Source organism: Lynx rufus, unplaced genomic scaffold (assembly GCF_022079265.1).
Source record: "Lynx rufus isolate CCGP_SWC_20201006 ecotype Redwood Valley unplaced genomic scaffold, mLynRuf1.p SCAF_7, whole genome shotgun sequence".
Taxonomy (NCBI): domain Eukaryota; kingdom Metazoa; phylum Chordata; class Mammalia; order Carnivora; family Felidae; genus Lynx; species Lynx rufus.
In genome coordinates this window covers 131,141,266-131,165,890 of record NW_025814889.1, presented here as the reverse complement: position 1 = coordinate 131,165,890, position 24,625 = coordinate 131,141,266, and the positions used below count along the sequence as shown (strand labels likewise).

Genomic DNA, 24,625 nt, shown 5'->3' with positions numbered 1-24,625 from the left:
CCGCCGGCACACGCGTGGAGGAGCTGGGATTCGTAACTTAGAGCCTCCTTGGGGCCGAGGACAGCCAGCGGGACGAGAAAGGACCAAGTGGTCTGCAGAAGGGCAGCTTGGCACGTGGGCACACAGAGGTGGAGGGCTCGGACGGGCACCCCCGGCCGAGGTCTCTGCTCCAGCGCGAGGTGTCTGTCCCTACCTGGCTCAGAACGCCACCGTCCCTGGCTGGGCTGCCCCCCCGCGGTTCCCCTGCCAGATTCTGCACCTGCTGCTGTGGTCCCCGCACCCCTGCACCCACCCACGGCTCCTCTCTGCAGGCGGAAGGGCCTCCCTGCCCCTAGTCATGTCGAAGGGAAGCTCCCCTGAGCCACATCCTGCCCACTCCCTCCCACATCCTTCAGGGACACCCAACCCTCTGCCCACCCAAAGCTGCCACTCTGTTGGCTGTGTGGCCTCAGACGGGTACCCTCACCTCTCTGGGCTGGGCTTCCTCAGAAGCCCTCCAGGAAGACAGACAGACCTGCCGCTGAAGGGTCTGTGGACCTGTCGGCCTCTCATCCCCCCTTCCTGCTCGTCCTTCCCCTCCCCCACTGTCCCCTTCACCCCCGGGACACACGGAGGGAGGGCTGGGGCAGGCAGCCCACCGCCCTGGGGGTCACGGGACCCGGGGTTGCCCGACTCCACCCCCGAGGCCGTATGTCAACGTGCGGGTGTCACGCGTGTGCCCTGGGTGCCCGAGTGCGCGCCTCACCCAGCTTGAGCAGCCAGCCCTCGCGGTCGGGGTTGAAGAAGGTGTGAGTGAGGTCATTGCCGTCATCCTCGGGGATGGAGAAGGGCTCGCTCTTGATGCTGTCGAAGAGGTTCTGTCCCCGGAGAAGGGAGGGAGAGACGCGGCTGTGAGGTCCATCCTGCTCCAGGGCTTGGGCCCCTGCCTGGCCCGAGTGGCCTCGAGACCCTCCCCGCTTCCCCCAGGCCGCTGGTGCGAACCCCACCCGCACGTCAGGCCTCCCCTCTGTAGGTGGAACAGAGCCGGCGAGGACCATGTGGCGGCCCCGCCCACGGCCCTTGCCTAAGGCAGGTTGGCAACCCCTTACTGACCAGGCGGGTGATGGTCCTCACCCCCCATCTGACCCCCCGACCCCCCCCCCCCCGCCACCTTTGCTGGAATTCTACCCAGCAGCATTTCAGTAAGAGCACTGGCTTTGGTGGAAGGCTGTCTGGGTTAACATCTCAGCTTGAATTGATGGCTGTGTGACCCTGGGCATGTTCCTTAACCTCTCTGAGCTGCCGGGCCTCATCAGCAAAAATGGCGAGAGAGAGGCTAACTCCCAGTAAATGGACTGCGCAGGGCTCAGAGCTCCCCCCACCCCCCCCCAAGTCCAGGGGAAGGTGAAGGGGAAGGGGGAGTATAGTCCCTGCCTTCACCCAACCACCCAGAGCTGCTCTTATAGGTCGATGAGGGAGTCAGGGACTCCCTCCTGAAGGTGGGGGATACAAGGACCCTCAGCTGGGACCTGTACGCCCGCACACATGTTCACCTGTGTGAACACACACACACACACACACACACGCCCCCAGATATATACAGATACCCGCTAGGGCACAGCGGCCAGGGTCAGGGCCGTCTTGGGCAACATCCACGAGGGGAGGGGGCTCCCCTTTTGCTTAGTTGCAGTGACAGAGACTTCCAGGTGTACCCTGGGTAGGGGGACACAGAGGAGCCACCGGGGAGTTAGGGATTGACCGCCAACGTCGAGAGGCCTGGCCCAAGGAGAGACTCAAGGCGGGATGCCGAACTCGGCTCTCAAGGGCAGAGACCTGTTCTGGGTGGACGGTGACCACGGGGGTGAGGGTTCTCAGAACACAGATTACAATCATCTCCATGCAGGACCTTCTAGCAGTTAGAGCTGCTGAAATACGGATGGCGCGGCCTTGTGTGGTAATGAGTCCCCCGTCACTGGAGGTATGCAAGCCAGGGCTGCGACCTCGCTGTGGCTGAGCCGTGGAGGCCCACAGTGGGTCGTCCCTGCGTGTGCTGAAACCCCTGCCGTGGGCCACTGTGTTCCAGGATCAGCCATCCCATATTCCCAAGTGTTGGGGAAAACATTCTAAACCGTTTCTGCTGATTAAAACCAGACCCAATGCTGGATCTCCATCTCAAAGATGATGAAGTCATTTCCCTCTGTCACATTTCTAGACACTGCCGTCCAGAAGGCTTCCTTGAGATTTTCAAATGAAACATTTCCCCAGTCCTCTTTGCTTCCCCCGAAGTTTTAGAATCTAGGATCGTGTCTGCTGGGTTTTAAAGGTCTTTTCTGACCTGACAGCTCAAGGGGCGGGGCGTGGGGCGTTACAACCCCACGGGCAGCAGGTTTTCCTGGGTTTGGGGGAGATGTCTTCTGACTGACTCCAGGGTCCCTGGCTCGGCCTGGCTGTGGCCGGGTGGGTGTGGGTCTCTTTTTTGGAGCCCCTCCACCCCTAGCACAGCTGGGAAGCCCTGTTGTCCCTCCTGCCCGGGCTCAGCCGGGCCCCCTGAGAATTCCCAAGGGGTGTTGACTGATTGAACAAAGGCCAGTGGCAGAAAGACCCTGTCAGCAAAGCTGTCAGCACAAGCAAGCATTTGGGAGGTCCAGGAGGCAGGCAGGGAGGCGGGTGGCCCCCACCCCCGCCCCCCTCCGTGATGCCCACAAGGGGGCCCCTGGAAGCTTCTGCGGGTGGCATATCAGCTTGCACATGCTGCCCCCATAAAGGAAACCGCTCGGCTCACCCACATTTCCTGTACCTTGTAAACAACCAGCCCTCCCCCTTAAGTAGACACCCCTGTGCCCGAGCTGGTGACCACCGAACCTGGCTGGGTGGACGTGATTAGAAGGACAACGGCCACCTTCCAGTGGTTTTGCTGGTCTTGCGTCCGTCCCCCTCCACCCCTGTTTTCCTCTGGGGACCCACGTGCCCATACACTTTCTGTCCAGGCTGTCGGGAGGGGTTGACGCCCACTGCCCCCACCGCCCCAGGCTCCAGGAGGGAGGAAGCGACTCCCCTCTGGCCAATCAGAACACTTCCTCCTGCTGGCCACAGTGACTGGGTCAGGGAGGACACGTGACCCACGCCAGCCAATAAGACTTCGCTCTGGGACTTTAGTTTTAACTGCTGAGTGACAATGAGCCCCGCCGAAGCCGCCTGGGCCATCTCTGCTGCAACTTGAAGAGAGTCTTTTTAAGAGGGTAGCTGATGGGGGGGAGAAGGTTGCTGAGAGATGGACAGACCAGTCCTGACCTCACTAAGCACCTGGATCTAGCTGAACCTGAAGCCGACATATCTGAAGCCAAATCAATCCCGGATCTTTTCTATCACATGAGTTGAGAGATTCCTTTAGCCGGGAAGCAACTGGTCCCCAAATCTGGCTTTCTGGTCTCTGCAGAAGGAAGGACCCTGGAGCCAGACAGACATGGGTTCAAATCCGGTCTCCTCACAAACTAGGAGACCCTTGGCCAGCTACCTCTCTTGGGTGTCAGATTCCTTTGCTACAAAGTGGGAATGGCACCCACGGCTTAAGGCCGTCAGAAGACCTTACTGAGAACATAGAGTGGCGAGGATTGGGCCCGGGAGATGGTCAGTTCTGATGGAGATGTTTGGACAAGGACCCACGAGGTCCAGGCCTGCCCACAGCAGAAGATACCCTGAACTGGGAGACTATTGCCCTGCCTGAGCCTCAGTTTCTCCACCTGTAACCCTGGAGGGCTGGAGGTTAGCGAGCACCCCTTCTTGGCCTCTCTCCTTCCCCTCCTCCACCTGAGCTCCCGCTTGGGGCAGCTTTCCCTGGCGGCGAGTGGTTCCCTTCTCGGCATTTCTTGGATGCCTGCCAAGGGCCAGGAGCTTGGAGTGCATTAACTCTGCTTCTCGGGAGAACAACCTGGGTCGGCAGCAGCATCTGCCCACTTCGCAGATGAAGAAACTGAGGCTCACCGGCCAGGTCATACAGCCATAGGGCAGAGCTGGGATTTGATCTCCTATCCCGAGTCCACACCCTGTACCTTTGCTCTGAGTCTCTCGGGCATCGTCCCCCATTCCTATCCGGATGGCCAGGACAAGATGGGCTCAACCCGCCCGTCCCCGGCCTCCCGCGGTGCACCTCTCCAAAGCCTTGTCCAGCTGCGCACCCTCGTGGTCTGTGTGCCCTCGCTTCAGGTCTGTGTTAATTTAATTTCACAGACTGCGTCACTTAAAAGCGTGACGTGGCGGTGTCCTCAGCAGGGCCCAAGCTCCAGTACCGTTGTGGGGGATCCGTCCTCAAAGTGGTAAACTTTGACTATCTGAAAGGTGCTTAAAGCTGAGCTCTTGCTTTACATACGGGGAAGAGGAGGCCCAGAGAGAAGGCAAATGCACCCCCCCCAATCCACACAGCACCCTCAACTTCTGCCCGAAAAGCCCCGAACAGCAAGGACCAGGGCCCTCGTGGCTCTCTTTGCACCCCGGGAAGCTTCTGGATTACTCGGCCACTCTAACTACACAGGCACTTTGCTAAATACCTTACATGTCTACACTAATCCTATGAGCTGGTTGCTCAGAGAGGTCAAGCGGCTTCTCACACGTCACACAACCAGAGAGTGGGGGAGTCAGGACTTGGATGTGGCTGTGACTCTAACGCTCTGTTTCCCACCCCCCCCGCCCCCCCACCTCCACCCCTCCTCTGTGCCTGCCTCTCTTGGCTGCCAGGGAGGATAATAAACCCTTCCCCAACCTCCCAGGCAGAGTGTAAGCTAAATTGGTATAATAGACCCCTAAAGCCCTAAGAGAAGAAAGTTACAAGCTTTATGCAAATGTAGCGCATTGTTATTAACAAAAGGCTTGAGTTGGGGGGGGGAATACTTAAGGAGCGAGGTGCTGCGCTGGGCTCACTGGGGGCTCCGCAGTAGCGGGGGGCTGCCTGGGAGATCGGGGAGCGGGTGCCTGCGTGTCATTAACTCATCACCTGCCAGACAAGGCGTGCTCAGCTTCCTGCCACACGAGTGCCGCAATGAGATGAGTTACCGATTTCCAAACGCATTTCACATTCCGGGCATTCTACTAAGTGGTGGTTTTTTTTTTTTTCTTTTTAAATTATGGTTAATTATTCTTAATAGTGACATAAACCACCATTTAGAGCCTGTGCTGCGTACCTGGCATGGGCTATGCCCTTTACGTTCTTATAAATTGCTACTCACAGCAGCTCTGTGACGCAGGCGTCATTATCCCTGTTCTCCTGGTTGAGAGAATGGTGGCTTGGAGAGGGTGAGTCATTCCCCAAGGTCACCGGCAGGCAAACGGGAGATGGGAATCGACTCGAGCTCCAACCAGCTCGCGGAGCCCTCATTCTGTGTCGCGGCTCTCCCTTTCCTCGCGATAAACTTTCTCCTCTGGGGACCAAGGAGGGTGGTGGGCTAAGGGCGTGGCAGTTCTCGAACACGGAGGGGCACCAGGGTCCTTCCAGACCCAGGCTTCCCTCCAGACTTCTGCGGCTGGAGGTTTGCAGGGTGCTGAGCTGGGAGGGTGGGGTTCACACCCTTTCCTCCCCTCCTGCCAGCCTCTCACAGGGAGGTGACTGAGGCTTTATTGAGCTCTGGGGCATCTTGAGTCCTGGAAATGAACTGCCAATTCATTTTTGCTGCACCAGGCTCTGAATCCCACTCCCCTGTTTACAAAACTGTTCCTAGCTCCGTGTTACCCACAGCAAACAGGTGGTCATGCAAAGCCTTGGATGCTCTGACCCCACCCAGCCACTCTGGACATTTCTGCCTTTCCCAGCTAGGCCGGGCTTGGGTTGTGGCTGCTTCCCCTTTGTGCAATATCCTTTCTCTGCTCCCCTCCGCGAAAACTCCTATTCAACCGTCAAGGCCCAGTTCAAAAGTCATCTCCTCTGTGAAGTCTTCCAAGATGGCACCCTTCCTTCCCCTGCCCCCAGGAGACTGACAGGAGCGTCTTCTGTGTTTCTGTGGCTATGTTCCCACAGTTAGGACGGCACGAATCACACAGGGCTACAATTCACTTATGTATCTTCCCACCAGACCCTGAACTTGGCCTGGCAGGGCCTGTGGTTGACGCATCCGTGGGTGCCCCATGCCGAGCACAGGGCCCGGTGCCATACGGCAGGAATGGGGGGCTGCTTGATGGAGAGACGGGAGGCCTGGGTTCTGCTTGGCTCTCAAGTTGCCTTGCGGAAGACCTCGGTTTCCTCCTCTCTGAAGGAGGGAAGGGTCTTAGCGGAGTCTGAGGATTTTCAGCTCTGACATGCTGAGAGTCTAAGAATCTGGGATTCCAGGCAATACGCCTGAGTTGCGCGAGGCACCCTTGCTGGAAGGTGCGAATGATGGGTGCCCAGAATCCTCCAAACGATGAAGTCTGGGGGGGGATCTCCTGGGTGGTCTCTCTCAGACATCGCCCTTAAGATGGGGATCACTCAGGAATGCCCTTCTCACGACAGCCACCAACCTGGGTGGGGTCCCTCCCAGCAGAGAATCCCCCTGCGGAGGTCTGTCTCAGAGGAGCCCCCCTGGGGCTGTCCACCTAAGGACAAACCCCTCCCAGATGCCTGGGGACCAGGTGGGTCGGGCCGTGCCCCTCTTACCCGCAGCTGCTCCTCAGGCAGGTCACCGCCGCCATTGATGCCACGGTTCATGGACACGAAGCGCTCGAAGGGTGGCCTGTCCCGGACATTGGGGTTGTGGAGGCTGGTGTTGAGCATGATGATGGAGAAGGACAGGACGTAGCAGGTATCTGCGAGATGGGACAGGGGTCACAGGCCTGGTGCTGGTCACTCTCGCCTCCTCTACCCCGACCCCTTCGAGGGGCCCATCATCACCCGTCTCAGTCCCCGAAGGGCCAGCTGTCCTGGCTTGGCATTCGAGGCCCCGCCCCCTCCCCACTCTTCTGGCCTCCCCGCTCCCTTTAGCTGCCTTCCCACCTCTGCACTTCTGCTCCCGCTGGGCCCCCTGCCTTTCCCCTTCCCTTTGCTGCGTATCTCAATCCTCATCTCTCAGCTCCAGCTCCAGCCTCTCCCGGACCCCTTCCAGCCTCCCTGCCCACTCTGTTCCCTGCCTCCGCGGAACACCTATTGTTGGCCACACTGTTCAGGGCTTAGTCACGTTCTGCTCGGCAGTCTTGTTGGCATTGCGGGGCTCCTGGCGGCAAGAGTTCCTGTTCTGTTATTCAGACTTTCATGGGCTTGGGGGAGAGGCTGGGCTGGGCACTGGGGAGGGAGGTGATGCTCCTCTGGGGCGTTTTTGGGCCCCGGGTTCCAGAGTCAGGGAAGTCCGGCTGTGTGTCCCCGGCTGGTCTGGTGGACCTTGGGAAGGCACCTGACCTCCTGGAGCCTCAGCTCCCCCCACTGGTGACGTGAGGAGGTCTAACCTGAAGTATCCTCATGTTCTAGAACACCGGCGACTCTACCTCCGAAAACAGCGGCACCTAATAGAACAACCTGGTAGTTGCCGGTGCTTGCCCTGTGCGAAGCTCGACATCCCTGTAACAACCCTGCGAGGCGAGTAACCCCATTTTACAGAGCAAGACACTGAGGCCCAAGGGAGTTAAGTCACAGGCCCAAGGTCACAAAATTGCGTACTTAGACTGGGACTCAGATCTGGTGCTGTAAGATCCCTTCCTTTCCAGAAATCTTTACTGCGTACCCACAGAGTGCTGCAGACTGGGGAATTTATCGGCGAATACATTCAATACGGTTCCCGCCCTGCGGGATGTTTAGACTAGTGGGGGGGGGGACAGATAAACCAGCAGCCCCTCCCCCCCAGTTCTGTATAACTACAAGGTAGGACAAGTGACTGGTAGGACCTGACTATGGTCACACGGCCAAGAAGCGTTGTGTCCGTGGACAAGTCACATCACTTCTCGGAGTCTCTGTTATATGCAGAGAGGGGGGATGCTCCTGGCCTCAGACAGTGGATGCAAGGACCAGATGACTTTGCACGGGTGGTCCTCAACTAACGGAATTGGTCCTTGTGGTTATGGTAACTTCAGGAACAGAGAAGGAGGGCAGGACAAGCTTGCCCTGATGATTTCTTGCCCAGCCCGCGGTGGGGGGGAAGGGTGGCGGTGGGGGTACAGAGTTCTGATCTCCGTGGAGATCTTTCCATACACCTGTGCTCCCTACGTCCCGCACAGGGTGTTTCATGCTTCTGGCCTTTACTCAGATGAAAACTCCTGCCCCAAAAGGTCCTCTCTCCCCTTGACCTTGGGCAGAACTCCTGTTCATCCTTTAAAGCCCTGTTCAGACACCGTGGGAAACCGGAAGGGGTGGGGCGACCCGGCGCCTCCGGAGGAGGATCTGGGCCTGCAGCTCCGAAGGGGTCCTGGAGCCCCGGGTCCCATCCCACACCGGCACCTGTGGACTGGAAGACGCCTGGGTTGCAGAGGCAGTAGCGGGTGGCAAAAGTCTCCATCATCCGGTCGATCTTCTGGGCCTCGCCGGGCAGCCGGAAGCTCCACAGGAACTGTCTGGGGGAGGAATGGGACTGTGGGCGATGGAGTGGGCGGGGATCTCGGGGGCAGGTGTCGGGGGTACCCCGGACAAGCTGCTCTGTCTGTCTAAGCCTTAGAGTCTTCATCCTGTCGGTGGGAGCGTCTGTCCCCATCACGTAGGGTCACGGGAAGGTGCCTTTTCTTTCAAAGTATCAGAGCTCGGTGGGCGCTCTCCTCGGCCCGTCTGGGGTCCAGAACCATCTGTGGCCCCTCCGCCTCAGCCCAGGAGGGGGGGGGGGCTCTGTCTGCCCTGGGGTCTGGCTGGGGACCCTTCCGCAAGTGGCTTCCCCTGGCTGGGCTTCCTGCTCTTGGGACTTAGTTCCTCGAGGGGCGCCTGGGTGGCTCAGTGGGTTAAGCGTCCGACTTTGGCTCAGGTCATGGTCCACGAGTTGGAGCCCCGCGTCGGGCTCCGTGCTGACAGCTCAGAGCCTGGAGCCTGCTTCCGATTCTGGGTCTCCCTCCCTCTGCTCCTCCCCTGCTTGTACTCTCTCTCTCGCTCTCAAAAATAAATAAACATGAAAAGAAAATTAAAAAAAAAAAAAAAACTGCGTTCCTCCAGGGCGAGGACCGTCTGCGGCTGGTCCCCTCACCTCTCCTGCTGGGCCTCGCGCAGGCTCGGGGAAGCCCAGGACTGCCCCGTAAGGAGTGAAAGAGTGAATGAATGAACAAATGAATGAATATGGGAGCCTCCCGACCACCGACCCTTCTCCCTTAAAGAACAGGGGAACTGGAGGGAAGGCCACACTGCTTGGAGGGTGCTGGCTGCTTCCTTCTCTGCCTTACATACAAACTCCCGGTCATCCTCCAGGGCCCGGATCAAATACCCTCATGGGGAGCCAACTGTTCAGGCAGTGAGACTTACTAAGCCGATTCTAAGTACCTCCTCCTTTACTCGTCACAACCTTATGACGTTGGTACTGTTATTGTTCCCTTTTACAGATGAAGAAACTGAGGCACGGGGAGTTTTGAGTGTGTGTGTGTGTGTGTGTGTGTGTAGCAGAGCTGGGCTATGACCTGGGCAGCTTGGCTCCACAGTTCAATATGTCGTAACAAAGGGACTGCCCACTACGCTGCACTAATCAAATGAATAAAACCCTAATCTCAAAAGTAGTGGCAATGGCAGGGGTAACAGCAACCATGGGTGCCGTGATTAACTATCGCTCTAATCGTGGAGTTAACACCGGGAGCGCTCGCTGTGATAAGCCAGACGCTTGTCCCCGCTGTCCCCGGAGGGGGGCCGAGCTGATGACCCCACCAGACCTCTGCTCCAAGAGGTGGTAACTGTCAGTAATTCATTTCGGCTCCTTAGGTCCTCCCGTCCTCCTCGTCGCTCCCCTTTGCTGTGTCTGTGCCGTTAGCTATGTGGCTTCCGGTCCCGCCCAGGCTCTGCCACCCCCGAGGGCTGTCCCCCCCCCTCACCTGAGGGCCTGCACGAGGTTGAGGTTGGCAAACTCATGGCAGTCCACGAAGGCCTGGAGGACCTGCAGGTTGAAGGAATCCCTGCAGGGGACAGGGAGGAGGGCACACGTTTGGGAACTTGCCGGCACCCGCCTCCTGGGGGGCGGGGGGAAGGGGTTGAGGTGGGGGAGGGAGAGGAGGGGAGCCGCGTGTCCTCCTTCCGGATCCAGCCACCTTCCGGTCCGCTGAGCCACGTCTGAGCCCCTCCCCCGAACGTGCACACGTATTCCTCACACTGGAGCAGACCCCCCCCCCCCCACCACCCCTGCAACTCCCCCACGGCTCACCGGCGCTGTTCTCACCCGGGAGGGGAGGGGGCGCTCTCTGTCACTTCCTGCCTGGATGACCCTACTCAAGCCACTGGACCTCCCGGAGCCCCAGTGTCCTCCTCTGTGAAATGAAGAGAGCCGGGCCTACCCCGATTTCTCCCTTCTTCCCAGCTCAAATCGGGAAGCTCTGTTTTTCTTGCACCAACATCCCCTGCCCTCTCGGGGGAAGGAACCTGTCCCCTGGGGAACCCGGGGGAAGGGCTGCTGGTCTGGCTGCTGCCTCGTCCCTTACAGCCCGCCTGCCTCTCCCAACAGCCCAGAGGGGTCCTTTCTCACCCCTCCTGTGCCCAGACCCTCCCATGGAGCCCCACCTCATCCCCTGCCACTTCTTCCCTCCCTTGGTCTCTTCTGACCTCACCAGCCTGCCATTCCTTGAGCATGCTTCTGCCCCAGGGCCTTTGCACAGGCTGTTCCCGTTGGCATGCTCTTCCCCCAGATGTCCTCACAGCTCACCTCCTTTACGTGTCAAACACCACTTTCTCGACGAGACCCTTCCTACTCACAGTAGTTAAAGTCACGGCCCTTGACCCATGATTCCCAACGCTTCTCATCTCCCTTCCCTGCTTTCTTTGCAGTCCAAAGAACTTAACATTTTCTAATGTATTTTGCATATTTGGGGATCTGTCTTTCCCACTAGAACGTACCTCTCCGAGGGCAGGGGTTTTGTTTTGTTTATCTTGGTCACTAGTATAAGTCCGGGGATTTGACACTGCTTGGCACACAGTGGAGACTAAAAAATATCTATCTGTTGACCAAATAAGTGAATGAAGGCAGGCAGGAAGGCAGGCATTGGTTCAGAAGGTGGAGGGGAGTGATCAGTTAGCTGTCTCAAGCCCCAAGAGTTAGGACTTCCCTAACATAATTCGCTCACTCACTTACCTGCACACGCACACGCACACGCACACACACACACCTGCGCAACCCTCGTTCCCTATCTCCCTGAGGCCACGCACCGCCTTACCTCTCCCCCAAGTACGTGCCGATGGCCGTCTTGTTGAGGCCCTCGCCCTTGTACAGGAACCGCGCGATGTCCTGGACGTCGGGGGTCAGCAGTTTGTGCTCAATGAGATACTGGACGCCCTGGAGGGGGTACACGGAGCCCATGATCAGCACCCCCCCCAGCAGCTGGCCTCAGTGGAGGAAGGGAGGGGCCCCCCGTGGCCAGACTGTGGGGCGGGCTGTGGGGGGACCTGGCATTCTGACATTGGCACAGACTTTTCTGGGAAGTTGTGTCCCTCCTTAACAGAAGCTGCCATTGGAAGGTGGTGAGGTCCCCATCAATGGAGGCATGCAAAGAGAGAGAGCATCCTGTAGCGGGCCAGGCTCATGCCAGGGGCTCCCCGGGTCCCCTTCAGGCTCACACTGATTACATGCTTCAGTGAGTCTATGAATTTGTAATTTTAAGATTCAACGATTCAGCCCTTTCTTTTGTCCCCTTCATATTCATACATTTAAAAATAGCGTTTCATGTTTTTTTTCCTCACAAGCAATCTATGTCCATTGTGTAAAAAATTAGAAAAAAATCCGGCTAAATCAAAAGGAGAGGAGATGGCCACGTCCCAGCATTCAGAGGGAGAGAGTTTCCATCGTGGCGACTTTCCTTCCCTTTCTACATGAAACCTGCTTCCGATGTGACAATATCACGCACACCTCACGACCCAGGCGCTCAGAATCTGTCCTTCTAACTTTGGGAGTTCGGGGAAGAGGTTGCTGGAAGGTGGTGGGGGAGGGGCGGTTGTGAGGGGCTCTCAGTGACAGGCAGAGGGTCCTGGGGGCCCCTCAGTGGCCCCTCCCAGGTGCTCTGTGTGTATGTGCACCTGTGTGTGAGCACGCGTCTGTATGCCCGAGTGTGTGCTTGTCTGTGTGTGTGTGTGTTTTGTGCGGTTGGGGCAGGGGTCCGATTCCCATGGCAAGGCAAATGGGTGTGTGACAAATGGGTGAGCCTGTGTCACTGTGATGGGGAAGAGGCAGCTCTCTCAGCCAGAGCAGTAAATTTCCAGGGACCCTTTGACTGCCCTGACCCTACCCCCGTATGTCAGCTTGTGGCTTCCTCCTGTCTTTGTTCAAGCAGGAAGGGACCCGGCTGCCACCTAGCTAGGTGAGAGGTTGCTCTGAGGCCAGGGGAGGGGAGGGTGGGGTGGAGGTGGGGGGTGGGGAGGTGGTGTGTGTGGGTGGGGGGAGGGACAAGAGTCGTAGCAGCCTGAGCCCCCAGTGCTCCATGCCAGCACCCCCAGACTGGCCCTCCCCCAGCAGAGAGGCTGGGAGAAACTTCTGGAGACTGAGCCCCGGAATCGAAGGGCCCCAGTGTCCAAAGACCTACTAAAAAGGAGGAAGCAGAGACTCGGCCAGCGGACTCCAAGTCTGTGGACTTCATAAAATGTCACCACCTCCTCCCGGCTCCTACCTCATGCTCTGCTATGGGGTGACAGGGCACTGAAGCCATGGCAGTCTGTGGGCCACCGGACAAGCTCCCGAGCTCCGCTGGGCCTCAGTTTTCTCACCTCTAAGGTGGGCCATCGTCAGTCGAGCGGAACGAGAGGACATCGTGAAGGTGTCCAGCATGCGGAACCCCCGACCCCACGACCACCCGAGCCCCCCACGACTGCCCTACCTTCACGGGGTCCATGTTGAACTTCTTACGCCCAATGCATAGCTCCTTCTCTTTCTGGGCCATCCGGCTGCAGACAAGGTGATGTCAGCCTGGACCGCCCCAGAACCCCAGGACCCTCCCCCCCCCGCCAGTCCCCAAGGATGCTTTTTCCGCAGCTACAGCCGATATTCCCCAAGGGCCCCCAAGGGCCTCCAAGTGGGGTCCTCACATCCTGCATTGGAATCGCCTCGGACAGACCCTAGAAATGCAGGGTCTGGGCCCCTCCCAGACTCCCAGATGGGACTGTTCCAGTGGGCCCAGCTCCAGCATTCTAGCCGGTTCTGCAGCCGTGGCCCTGGAAGCCCAGAGTCGCTCTAGGGAGAGCATTTAGGGGGGGCCCTGTGCTCGAAGTGGGGGCAGGATGACAGGGAGGCCGGGGGTGAGGGCACGGCCCCCGGGGCCCGACTCCTGGTGCAAACCCCGCTCTGCTGCTTTGTTGGCCGAGCCACACGAGGGGAATCACTTCACCTCTCTGGGACTCAGTTTCCCCAGCATGGTTGAGAGGCTAAAGAGTTTAAAGCAGCTTGGTGGTAGGCGCTCTGTAAAAGTTATGCTGGTGTCGGGGCTGGAACAGGACACCTGGAGACACGGGGCAACCACGTGTGGGGGTTTGCGGTGGGGCTAGAAAGGTGATCGGAGATCAAGGGACGGCAGGGGCCGGGTGGCGACTTCCTGAGACGAATGTGTAGCCGTCGGTACCCGGGGCCTCAGGGGATTATGTAGGGACCAACCTTCTTATTCCCCACAAGGGGGGAAACTGAGGCCCAGGGAGGGGCGGGGACAAGCCCCAGGTCACAGAGCTGAGCGCTCCTTTTCCTAGCCCATCCCGTGATGCTCCTGGCCGGCGATTGATCAGGGCCTGGGTCAGTGCGGGTTAGGAGAGACTTTGGGTGGAGGGGGTGGGGATGGGGAGTGTCTCTCAAAAGAGGGGGCTGTTGGCAGTAAGGACCAGACCAGACCACGAGATGGGCTCTCAGGCCCTCCCTGCTGCCTCTTCTTCCAGGCCGATCCCTGATGTCACCAGGGCCCCAGGCCCAGGCAGGGCCCCTGCTCCCTCCTGCTCATTCCTGGTGTGGGACATCCTCGGGAAGCCACCATGGCAGTTTCCCAGGGGCCCCTGGCCTGGCCCCTCCTCACCTCTCCTCCGCGATCTCGAAGCAATCGATCTGGGCAAACACATCTGCGATCTCATCCTTCAGCTTCTGCGGGGCGGTGGCGGGGGGGGGGTGCGACAGGGAGGGAGAGTCAGGGACAGACTTCAACAACCACTTCCACCCCTGGGCGTGACCCCAGACCTCCAGTGAGCTGTCACTGCCCGCCTACCTTTGAGAGATCCCTTTCCCAGATGTTTCTCCCTCCCTCCCTCTCTCTCTTTTTTTATTTTAATTTTTTCACGTTATTTAGCGGGCACAAGTCGGGGAGGGGTCGAGAGAAGGAGAGACAGAAGAATCCCGAGCAGGCTCCGCACCATCAGCGCAGACCCCGACGCGGGGCTCGAACTCACAAACCGCGAGATCATGACCTGAGCTGAGAGTCAGACGCTTAACCCGCCCCCCCCCGGTGCCCCCCTCCTTTTCCCAGATGTTTCTTATCCTCAAAATCCCAAGCCAGCCTATTGCCTGTTGATACGCGATTCTCCATGGGCTCCTGTCTCGGGGGACGCGGTCCTCAAGTCCCCACCCTTCGCCCCACTCTACTTCCAGCCCTCCCACCTCCCCTCTGCAGCTGTGGAGTCTCCTGCCCTTTAGCCAAGCCTACCCGCCAAGCCCTCCTGCGCCCAGCTGCCAGCTTCCTGAAGCACAGCTTGGTGCCTGCCCTTCCCCAGCTCCTTCCGTGGCTCCCTACTGCCTCCCCAGCCACGAGGAATGAGTTCCCACCCTAGGACCAGGCCCCAACTCCTCTCTGGCTTCCCTCCCCCATCCGTTTACTCTGTCGCTCACCCTTCACTCAGGGCCTACTATGTGCCCAGTATTATGGGGACCCCCCCCGGGTACAAGATCGCGCAGGCTGTCTTTTCAGGGACCTTGCCACCCCAGTGGAATGTACAGAAGAGGTCGCTGAAGTGCAGAGAGGTAAGGGGACGTGTCCGAGGCCCGATTCCAAGTCTGCGCTTTCGCCACTCCCCTCAAGCCTTTTTCATTTTTATTTTTGTCCTGACCCTGCAGGAGGCGCCCAGGGGCAGAGGACCCCCTAATTATGCCAGCCACGACCGCTGGGCGGACAGGAGAGTGGCAGCTGGTCCAGCAGACCCCTGCAGGGCAGCAGCATGGGGACCTGGCAAGAGCCCCTAACATGCACCCTAGCGCCTCCTCGCCTTCCCCTGGAATCTGAGGGATGAGAGCGGTCCCAAAGGAACCTGGGTTCCAGGAACCCGGGGGGTCGCAGGGGCCTGGAGACCGTACCTGTACCTGATCTTGGCCAAGTCACTGGGTGGCTTCCCCCCACATAAAATGGGGATCCACTTGCAAATATTAATTGAGCGCCTCCTGTATGCTTTGACTCTGGAGCTGGGGCTATGGTGATGGGCAAGACAGACCCACGCTTTCACGGGGCTCACAGCCCAGTGGGGGTGGGATCACGGTGGTCATGGGCAAATGAAATGACGAGAGTAGCTACCCTGTTGTGGGCGCAGCGTAAGGGATAGCCTTGTCCAGGCACCGGGGGGGGGGGCACCTGAAGCCAATGGAACGTGGGGTGTCACCCGTACTCCAATAAAAAGAGAACGATCTCTGATCACTAATGTCGTGTCATGGTACAGGAAGAGCCTGGCCACCTAGTAGGTCTCAACAAAGCACTTGCTGAGTGAGTGATTTTGTATCTTCAACTTTCTTAGGTACACGTGTGTTGGCGTGGGGTCGGGCCCCAGCAACCACAGCCAGAGTGGTCAGGGCAACATTCGAGCCAAGAACGAAACAGTGAGAAGGAGGTGCCCCGAGGAGAGCTGCGGAGAGTCCCGGGGACCACGGGAACGGTGAGTGCAAAGGCCCGGGGGCAGGACTGAGCTCCGCACGCTCCAGGAACAGAACGAGGACCCGCCTTCGAAGGCTGCTAAGAGTCAAATGGGTGAACGTCTGAGAAACTGTGTTGGCAAGGGCCAGGCACACGTTGGTGTTATCTTGACGAAATGGGTGACATTTTTGAGGGGCTGAAACTGGGGCCCAGGGTGGAGATGCGACCAGATCGGGGCCACGCAGGCGGGACTGGAACCCGCCAAGCCATCAAGTGCAGACAGCACCAGGCAGGGCTTGGCACACAGTAGGTGCTTAACCGATCTCCCCCCACCCTCCTAGCTCTCTCTAGCCCCCCCGGAATTCCATTCTCCCCACTCCGGGGGCCGGGGGGGGGCGCTGGATGGAGTCTGGTCCTGCCCTCTGACCAGGCCCCGGGGGGCAGGAGTGAGTGCGGGGCTGCGTGAGCGCCTATGAGGGTTTGCTCGTGGGAGGGCGTGTCGGCTCGAACCCGCGTGTGGACAGGAGCCTGTGCGTTTGTGAGTGTGCACGCACCTGGATGTCTTCCAGAAGCTGCCTCCGGTGCCATTTGATCTGCTGTAGTTCCTCTGTCTCCCCACTGCTCAGCTCCGCTGGGTCTGGAGAGAGAAGAACGGGGATCGGGGGGGTGTCCCTGGCTTGCTCCCTTCCTCTCCCTTCCCCTCCCCGCCCAGTTTTGTACCCTCTGGGGACATTCCCCTCCCCCCCACCCCCACCATCTTGTTTATTTGCGCCTTTCCTGCTCTACTCGTTATACTCTCAGCACCGTGACAGCAGAAACTTCAAGAATTTTGCTCACCGCTGCATCCTCCGCCCCCTAGAAAGAGCTGACATGTAGCAGGTACTCAAAATACTTGCGGACGTCATTCATTCTTCCTTGGCATTTCATCTGCTCTTTCCCCAGATCGCTTGGTTAGCTCACTTGGCCGCGTATTTATTTGCACAACCAGGGAGTGGGGTATCATTTTGCCTCCCAGGCCATTGGTCAGACAGAGTCACATGACCACACCTAGCTGCAAGGGAGGCCGGGAAATGAGCCTTTAGCATGGCGGTCCTGATACCATTGTGACCGTATAAGATGGGGAGACTGGCTTTGGGGGTGGGGGGGACAATTCGCAGCTCCTGCTCCAGACGCTGAGGCTCAGAGAGATGAGGTGACCCGGCCAGGGCTCCACAGGGACAAGCTACTCAGCCCGGGTGGGGCTTGGATTGGGCTGGCTACGAAGCCTGGGCTCTTTTCTCGTTACCCGGAATGAAAGGAGACGCGTGTGTGCTGGCATTCTGTGCAAGGTGCTGTGACAATTCCTGCACTGGGGTCGGCTGGGTCACCTCTAACCCCTCGCACTTCCTGTTGCATCCACAACACTCGCTTGGCCAAAATCTCCACGGGCTCCCTGTTGCTTAGAGGGAAAGAGTTCTCCTCCTGGTCCTCCACAATCCCGGCCTCTCTAGCCGGCCTTGTCTTCCACTATTCTCAGTAACAGCCTGGGAGTCTAGCCTGCCGGCTCCTCACTCCCCCCAGACTGTCTCTGTCTTACTTTCCCACTTTTGCCCATGCTGTTCCTCGACCCTGGGATGCCTTCTCCCGTCTGTCTGTCCATACTCTCCCCAACTCTTTAAGTCCTAGTTTTAGGGAATACCTGGTCACCTTTCTTTAAGGTTTTGCAAGGACAGCCCTTATGTCTCCCAAATGAAAGCAGAGAGAAAATTAAAGGCTCCCTGTCCCTACCTTTCCCTCCCACTGACCGAGCTGCCATCTTGGATTGGAGATCGAAACTGGGTGTTGAGACGGCGAGGCACCAAGCAAGTATTCTACCCGTGGGAAGGGTCCAATGCACGTATAATGGATGCTGCGTTGTGCCATCAGCTCTCCCCTTCATGATCAAGGCACCCATTTCTTTCAGTGGCTGGGGGTAGGGTTGGGGGTAGCCTGCTGATGGCACAGCTGAATTTCCTCCTCCCCAGGAACTTAACTCAGCCAAATGGAACTGCCTCACCCGAGGATATGGCCCTCCCCAAGGACAGCCACTGCATCAAAAGCCAAGACCTTTCGCCCAGTTTCTGGACCTGAGCCAGTCCTCACACCCAGGCTCTACTGACTGAAGGAGAAGCTGGGTGCCCAGAAAGAAGGGTCCTGAAATGCGATGACAACTGTATATGATGATTCCCTTGGTCAAGCAGTCAAGATGGCTCTGGGTGACCCACCAGGTCATAAAGTCAAGTGAGCACAACGACAGTCCTTCACAAGTGGCTCCCTGAGGAGGAACAAGTGTGAATAAAACCAGAAGGTTCCAGTAAGCTCCGTGAACACATCACCCAGGCCCCTATGCCATCCACGGCTGTCGCACCCGGTCCCTTGGCTCCCACTATGTCTGCGTGGGTAGGTCCCTTGTGATCTCTCTGGCAAAGGAGCAAAGCACCCCAACCTGGTTCCAGAATGGGTGGCTTCGTGTTTGGGGACACGTAAACGCTGGGTAGCTGTTGACCCCTGCCCAAAGGTGTCCTGGAGAGACAGGGGTGAGAAAGGCTCCCAGTGAGCAGGACTCTGGGGAGGGTGCCTGGCCACCCATTTCATGTGCAAAGAGCAGTGGCCCCCAGCAAGAACACGCCTGCATTTATGGTGTGCAAATTGACGAAAGGAAATCTCCTTTAAGCAGGGGGGGCTCTCACACCCACTCCTCGTCAATTGCAGACCCTACAGGAGCAGACACACCTTGCAAGTGGCAAAGATTGTAGCTACTAAGTTGCTCTCCCTGCAGCCGGAAGGAAGCTTTCCTCCTCCCTCCGCAACAGCCCAGCCAATGAGAAAGTCACAACTCAGCCCGTGAAAAGCCACTACGCCTGGAGCCCCCAGTTAACTCCGATGGACTTGTTGTTTATTGCGCAGCCTTTCCGACTCCCCTTTCCTAACGGCGACTCCTGTCTCTGTCCTTCGGTCTTGCCGAGGGTTTTGCCACAGCTTGCTTGTCCTGGATGGCGGTTCTAATACTCTTCTGGAATAAACCCCTCCTTGGCCAGGAAAACAGCTGGCAGTTTTGTTTTTTTAAGGTTAACAGTGAACAGGAGAGGGTGGCTTGACTTCTCGGAAGCTGGGAAGGAGGAAGATCGGAAGATCGGGAGTAGGGGGGTCTGGGGAGGAGGCAAGTGGGTGGTCCCCTAGGAGTGGACCCGGGGGATGAAGATTTTTGTGACGCCCACCGGTGCTGCCCAGCAACCATCCGGCACAGGGGAGAAACTGCACCGCCAGGCAGACGGAACGAGTCGGCCGGTGACCTCAGCCAGGCTCTGACCGGCAGCCCAGTGCTGGTACAACTGTCCACGAGTGCAGTAGCCACGTGGCCCGGGTGGAGGCTACATGAGAAGCCACCCACCCGAGCTTCCCGAGCTATCGCCACCTCTGAATCTCTGAGCTGCCGGCAACAGAGACCCACTGTTTCCCCTCGAAGACCCATCAGCCAACTCGGGAGGCAATGGGATTGCAAAGGATCCCTTCTACTCCTAAAGGCCAGCGATCCATCTTGACCGGAAGCCACACGTGGTCCGGACGTGCGGGGGGGCCCTTCCTTCCCACAGAGCCTCGGCCAGCGCCACTGTCCAGGGGTCGTCAGATGTCGAGTACTGTACAACGTCACCCTGGACCAAGGGGCTCTCCTCACAGGAAGGCAGGCGTGGGAGGAGCATCTGGCCAGGGGATCCGCTGGTCCTCTGGGACCACTTCGCCCCCGGAAGCTGCCAGCCTGGTGGAACAAAGCGTCAGCTTGGAGCTGATGTCCTGCTTGGATGGGGCACCGTCCTCCAGGATGCAGGATGCAACCTAACCCAGCAGCCGTCAGGTGGTGTTCTGGCCCCCGCAGGTCACTGACACGGACCCAGGAGGGACGAGGAGTGGCGCCATGGGCCCTCCTCCTGGTGACCCTCTTGGGAGTCTTGCTTTCTGTCCCTGCAACACTGGGCTCCGCAGGCCCGGAGAGCCCCGTTTCCAGGGAGGAGGTGGGGGGTGGCGAAGGAAGAGTCTCCCATTGACCTTCGGCTCAAAAACACGTGCTTTGTGCCAGCGGCTCGGTGTAAATTATGTCACTCGATCTCACAGCTCTTTGAGGCACACTGACATGCACCCCTCTCTCACCCTTGTGTCTCCCCCGCGCCACACCCCGTCCATCTCCTTTCCGTTTCCACGGCCCCACCCCCACCCCCACCCCGACTTCGGCGTGTCCCTGGACCCCGTGTCTCCCGGCCTCCACTCGGCACCTCCCATCCAGTCTCCCGCGGCGTCCCGTTGCCCTGGGGATGACACCCCGAGTCTTCCGGGGCCCCCGGTTGGGCAGGCAGGGCCCCATCTTCCACTGACGTTGCGCCACCCCCGCCCCCGGCTTGAGGCCTCCTGGACGTCCTCCACTTGCTCCCACGTGCGCCCTCTCCACAGGCTTCCGCACGCACAGGCTGTTCCCCGTGTCTTGAATGCCTTTCCTTCCGCCCTCTGCCTCGTCACCCCCGCTCAGCGTCTCCCTTCTCAGGTGCCCTCCTGTCCTGTGTCCGAGGTGACACGGCTGGAAGGTGCTCGAGCTGGGGGTCACACCCAGGCCCATCCAGGACTCCCGAGGCCACAGCCCTGATGTTGGTCTTCCGACGGCAGATATCTTCGCGCAAATCATCCAAACCCCACCAGGTACTAGTCCCTGGTTGTTCTGACTGGAAGTGCTGACCGTGGCTCCTGTTTGAGAATGAAGGCCAGATGCAGAATGATGCCTTGTTTTTTTGGAGGGAGGTGGGGGGAAGAGAGAAAACAAAGCCAACTCTCCAGAGCTGGGGAAACTGAAGCATAGGCGTGCGTGGCGAGTTTTCTCAGGACAGTGGGAGGGCGTGGGGAGGGGGCTGTCTGCAGTTTTTCTTCACAGAGCTTCTTTTGTGGTTTGGCAGGCATGTTCATGGACCCCTGGATCCCCTGTCCCCTTCTGGAGGGATTCTGACCCCCCCCCCAGCAGGTGGCCCCTGTCACGTGAAGCCCGGGGCCTTCCACCCCTTCGCCTGTCTGTTTCAAAGTGGGGATTTCTCCCCATTTCAGAGCTGAGGACACTGAGGTTCAGGGAGGGCGACAAGGACGCAGGGTCAGAGTGGCCACTTCTGAGTCTGAGCCTGGTGACGCTGGGGTTTCAAGCACCGAAGCAGCTCGTGGGAGTTGGATTTAATTAACAAAAAAAAATTTTTTTTAATGTTTGTTTACTTTTGAGAAAGAGAGAGAGAGAGAGCGCAAGTGGGGCAGAGAGAGGGGGACAGAGGATCCGAAGCAGGCTCTGTCCTGATAGCCGCGAGCCCGACGTGGGGCCCGAACTCACAAACGGCGAGATCATGACCTGAGCTGAAGTCAGGGGCTCCACCGACGGAGCCACCCAGGCGCCCGCCCCGTGGAGTCGGGTTTTAGTAACAGTGCTCATGAAACACGCAAAATAACAACACGATAACGATAACAGCCGCCACCGTGAACTCTGTTGACTCCGCCCTGGGCTCGGTGATTTTCCCGCCTCACGAAGGCTGCTTTTGGATGCCCTCCACCCCCCCCCGCCACGCTGTAGGCTGCGGCTGCCCTCTGCACGGTGCCCAGGCCAGCTGTCAGTGCCCTGCTGCCCACCCCGGCCATCTACCTCCCCAGCTCCTCCTTACTTCCTCTTTGTCCTTCCTCTTTCCCATATCATATTTTTAGAAATATTTCTGCTCGCAGGCCCGTTTCCAGGACAGCTGGCCCAGCTTCCCCTTTCCAGGGCGGGAGGAGGGCGCTATCCTGGGGGCCCGAGGGCAGAGGCTCCTCAGAGTCTGGGGGGGGGGCCTGGGGCAGGAGGGGGTGTCTGGCGGAGCTGTTCCTCGCCCCGGCCCCCGAGGCTCTGTGGGCGACGTGTGGCTTCCTCCCCACCCCCAGAGCCAAGCTGCCTCTATTTTTAACTATTCCCCGGCCTCCCTGCACCAGCCCAAAGGTGCTGTCTTTGGTCACACAGAGGTTTTGTTGCCTGGACCGCTCATCTTCCCGGCAGGCCCTGGGGGGAGGAGGCCTGAACACACGGGAGGCAGGCGGGGAGGCCGCCCTGGGGGACCCGACTCCTCCAGGAAGTTTTCCGAGATCTCCCCCTCTCCCACGTGGAAGGAGTCGCTTCCTCGTTTGCTCTGGGTCATCGTCCTGCAGGATCTGGGGGTCTGTCTCCCACTCCCCCATGTCCTGGACCAGCAGCCTCCCCCAGGGCTGGGCCTGCTGTCCCCAGCACTGCCCAGCACAGACCCTGCACTCCGGAGGACTGCTTATAGCACGAATGAATGAATGAATGAATGAACCAATCCGTGGAGACCTGAAATCTCCCAACAGACCGCCTGCGTTGACTTCACTCAATCCCATCCCTCCCAGGGCCAGCCCAGAGCAAAGCAGCAGCCCGCCTTCTGGGCTGCACCTTCCGCAGCCCGGGCTAACCCGTGGCTCTCTCTCCTTTCAGGTCCCTGCCCTGCCACTTACTGGCCCCCTGACTTCAAGTAAGTCAGTCCTCTCCCGCAGTAAACCTCCGTGAGCCTCAGTGTCCTCGTGATGGGGACAACCATCCCTCTTCTTAAGGACCCATCACTTCGTATCTGCCGGGTAATCTTAAACCAGGTGCTGTTCCCCGCTGGGTCCCCACCTTGTCATCTAGTCTCCACCTAAGACCTATTCACGGAGCCTGTATGGTCTGGGAGCCACCTGCCGTCCAAAGGCCAAAAGCTGTTGAAAGGGAAGGGTGGTTCTCTAACCATGTTCCCCCAAGCCCGTGGGGTCAGGGGAGGCGCGGTGGGCGGGGTCAGACTGCTCGGTGTTAGGTTTTGTTTGAAGAAAGGGTTCTGTTGCTAACGGGCTTGACGTCATCTGAACTTGGGGAACTGGACAGCTCCTGGAAGCCCTCGTCTTCTGGATTTCCAGGCAATGCTGGGACATTCTTCTTTTTTTTTTTTTAAATGTTTATTTGTTAGAGAGAGACAAGAGTGCGAGTGTAGGAGGGGCAGAGAGGGGGCGGTGGGGGAGACACAGAATCCGAAGCAGTCTCCAGGGCTCTGAGCTGTCCGCACAGAGCCCGATGCGGAGCTCGAACCCACAAACTGTGAGATCATGACCTGAGCAGAAGTTGGACGCTTAACCGACTGCGCCACCCAGGCGCCCTGATGCTGGGACATTCCGATCGCAGGGCACAGAGACTTTGTCCCTCTTCTTCCCTCTGCCTTGCAGAAATGCAGTTCTCTTCCCTACCAACCGTACACATGTCTCTCCTCTTTCCCCCAGACACGCGGTCCTGCTCACTGGGGAGGGGCTCAGCCATGGTTCTCTGCTGCTCCTCTCTGGCCCCCTCCACTGGCACTCTAGGGGGTGTCCTCAGCCTCCCCAAAGGCCACCCTCATCCCCCCACCCTTAAAGTCCAAACAGGAGCTTCAGGGCCCCTGTGCCACCCAGACGGCCATTATCACCAACATCATCATCTTCAACTCAAGCAACCTTCCTTGCACTGCTCATTCCTTCCCCTGCACCCCCCCACCCCGAATATTCCTTCCCCAGAAACCGACAGGGATCACTCCCTCCTTCCTTCAGGTCTCTGCCCAAATGGTGTCTCTTTCTGAGGTCTCCTCGACCACCCCCTCCCATGTCCCTTATCCTACTTGACTGTCCTTCGTCCTGCCTGTCACCCCCTGACACATTACATTAATACCTTTATGTCTGTCTCCCCCTGTAGAGCGTGAGCTCAGGAGGGCAGGGACAGGGCCTGCTTTGTTCCCTGTTCTCCCAGCACCTGGGGCACAGCTTGGCACTTAGCCTGAGCTCGTAAACATTTGTTGCATGCTTCTGCATTTCCACCCTATCTTACATCTATTTACGTATGGATTCCGTCCAGGATCCTGGGAGGCAGGCACTATTGTCCCCATTTTACAGAGGAGGAAACTGAGGCCCGGAGAGGTCGGCCCTGGGTGCTTACCTGGGTGGCACAAGTCCATCCTGAAGCCCCGGGGAAGGGTGGCCTCCGCTCCCGTCGCCTGCTGACCCAGCTGCTGCTCAAGCTGACCAGGCAGAGATGTGTCACCGAGGCTACACCAGGCCCCTTCCGGGTGGCCCCTCCCAGCCCCGCTTGGGGAGGAAGTCCTGTCTGCCGGGACCCGGTGTGCAGGCTCTTGAAGCAGCAACACTTCCTAAAACCAGCAGAGTTTCGTGTAGCAGGGACTCTTTGCATTTTTGGGTGTGGGCTGGGGAGATTTAGAGGCAAAAGAGACAAACAGAGGGAGGGGTTGGGGGTAAAAAGAGAAAGTGAGAGCGAGAAACACATACGTGCGCGTGCACACACACACACACACACACACACGCCTACACGCGTGCACACACAGAGGATGATGGCTGCTGGAGGGCACAGTCTTCCCTAGGGGATAATGCGGGATGATGGGCCATTTACTTAGCAACCTCTTGATAAAACCTTTGGACAGCGGGGCCCCAAAGAGTCCACCCTACCCACAAGCTATCTTTCATCTACTTGGGGAAAAGGAAAATGGATTCAGTGCCAGGAAAGGCTTTGCTTCCCCTCCGTGACATGTCTGGCTGTTTCCTGTCTAGTGACCACTCGGCCATATGTTTAGTGTCCCTTTTCCCTCAGGCTGCTAGGAAGCTCCTAGTCAAATGTGAAGCTCCTTTGCAGCTGTTCTATTGTCGCATATCG

At 58.6% G+C, this 24,625-nt stretch overlaps 1 protein-coding gene across 3 annotated transcripts in view; it reads right to left on the bottom strand.

Moving 5' to 3' along the window:
* The window catches only part of CYTH4 (cytohesin 4), a 28,741-nt gene extending 4,737 nt beyond the window's left edge, over positions 1-24,004 (bottom strand). Inside the window, exons 1-9 of one of the 3 annotated variants that reach the window (XM_047067066.1) lie at positions 23,897-24,004; positions 16,443-16,525; positions 14,077-14,141; positions 12,901-12,967; positions 11,251-11,369; positions 9,922-10,002; positions 8,366-8,478; positions 6,599-6,747; positions 746-857 (exon numbers count right to left, since the gene is read on the bottom strand). In XM_047067066.1, the coding sequence (XP_046923022.1) occupies positions 746-857; positions 6,599-6,747; positions 8,366-8,478; positions 9,922-10,002; positions 11,251-11,369; positions 12,901-12,967; positions 14,077-14,141; positions 16,443-16,525; positions 23,897-23,915 (808 nt within the window). In that variant the 5' untranslated portion in view covers positions 23,916-24,004. Of the gene's footprint in view, positions 1-745; positions 858-6,598; positions 6,748-8,365; positions 8,479-9,921; positions 10,003-11,250; positions 11,370-12,900; positions 12,968-14,076; positions 14,142-16,442; positions 16,526-16,725; positions 16,928-17,655; positions 20,021-23,896 lie in introns of those variants that run through there. The other 2 variants (XM_047067065.1, XM_047067067.1) reach the window with 2 other exon arrangements.
* Between the last annotated feature and the right edge of the window lie 621 nt (positions 24,005-24,625).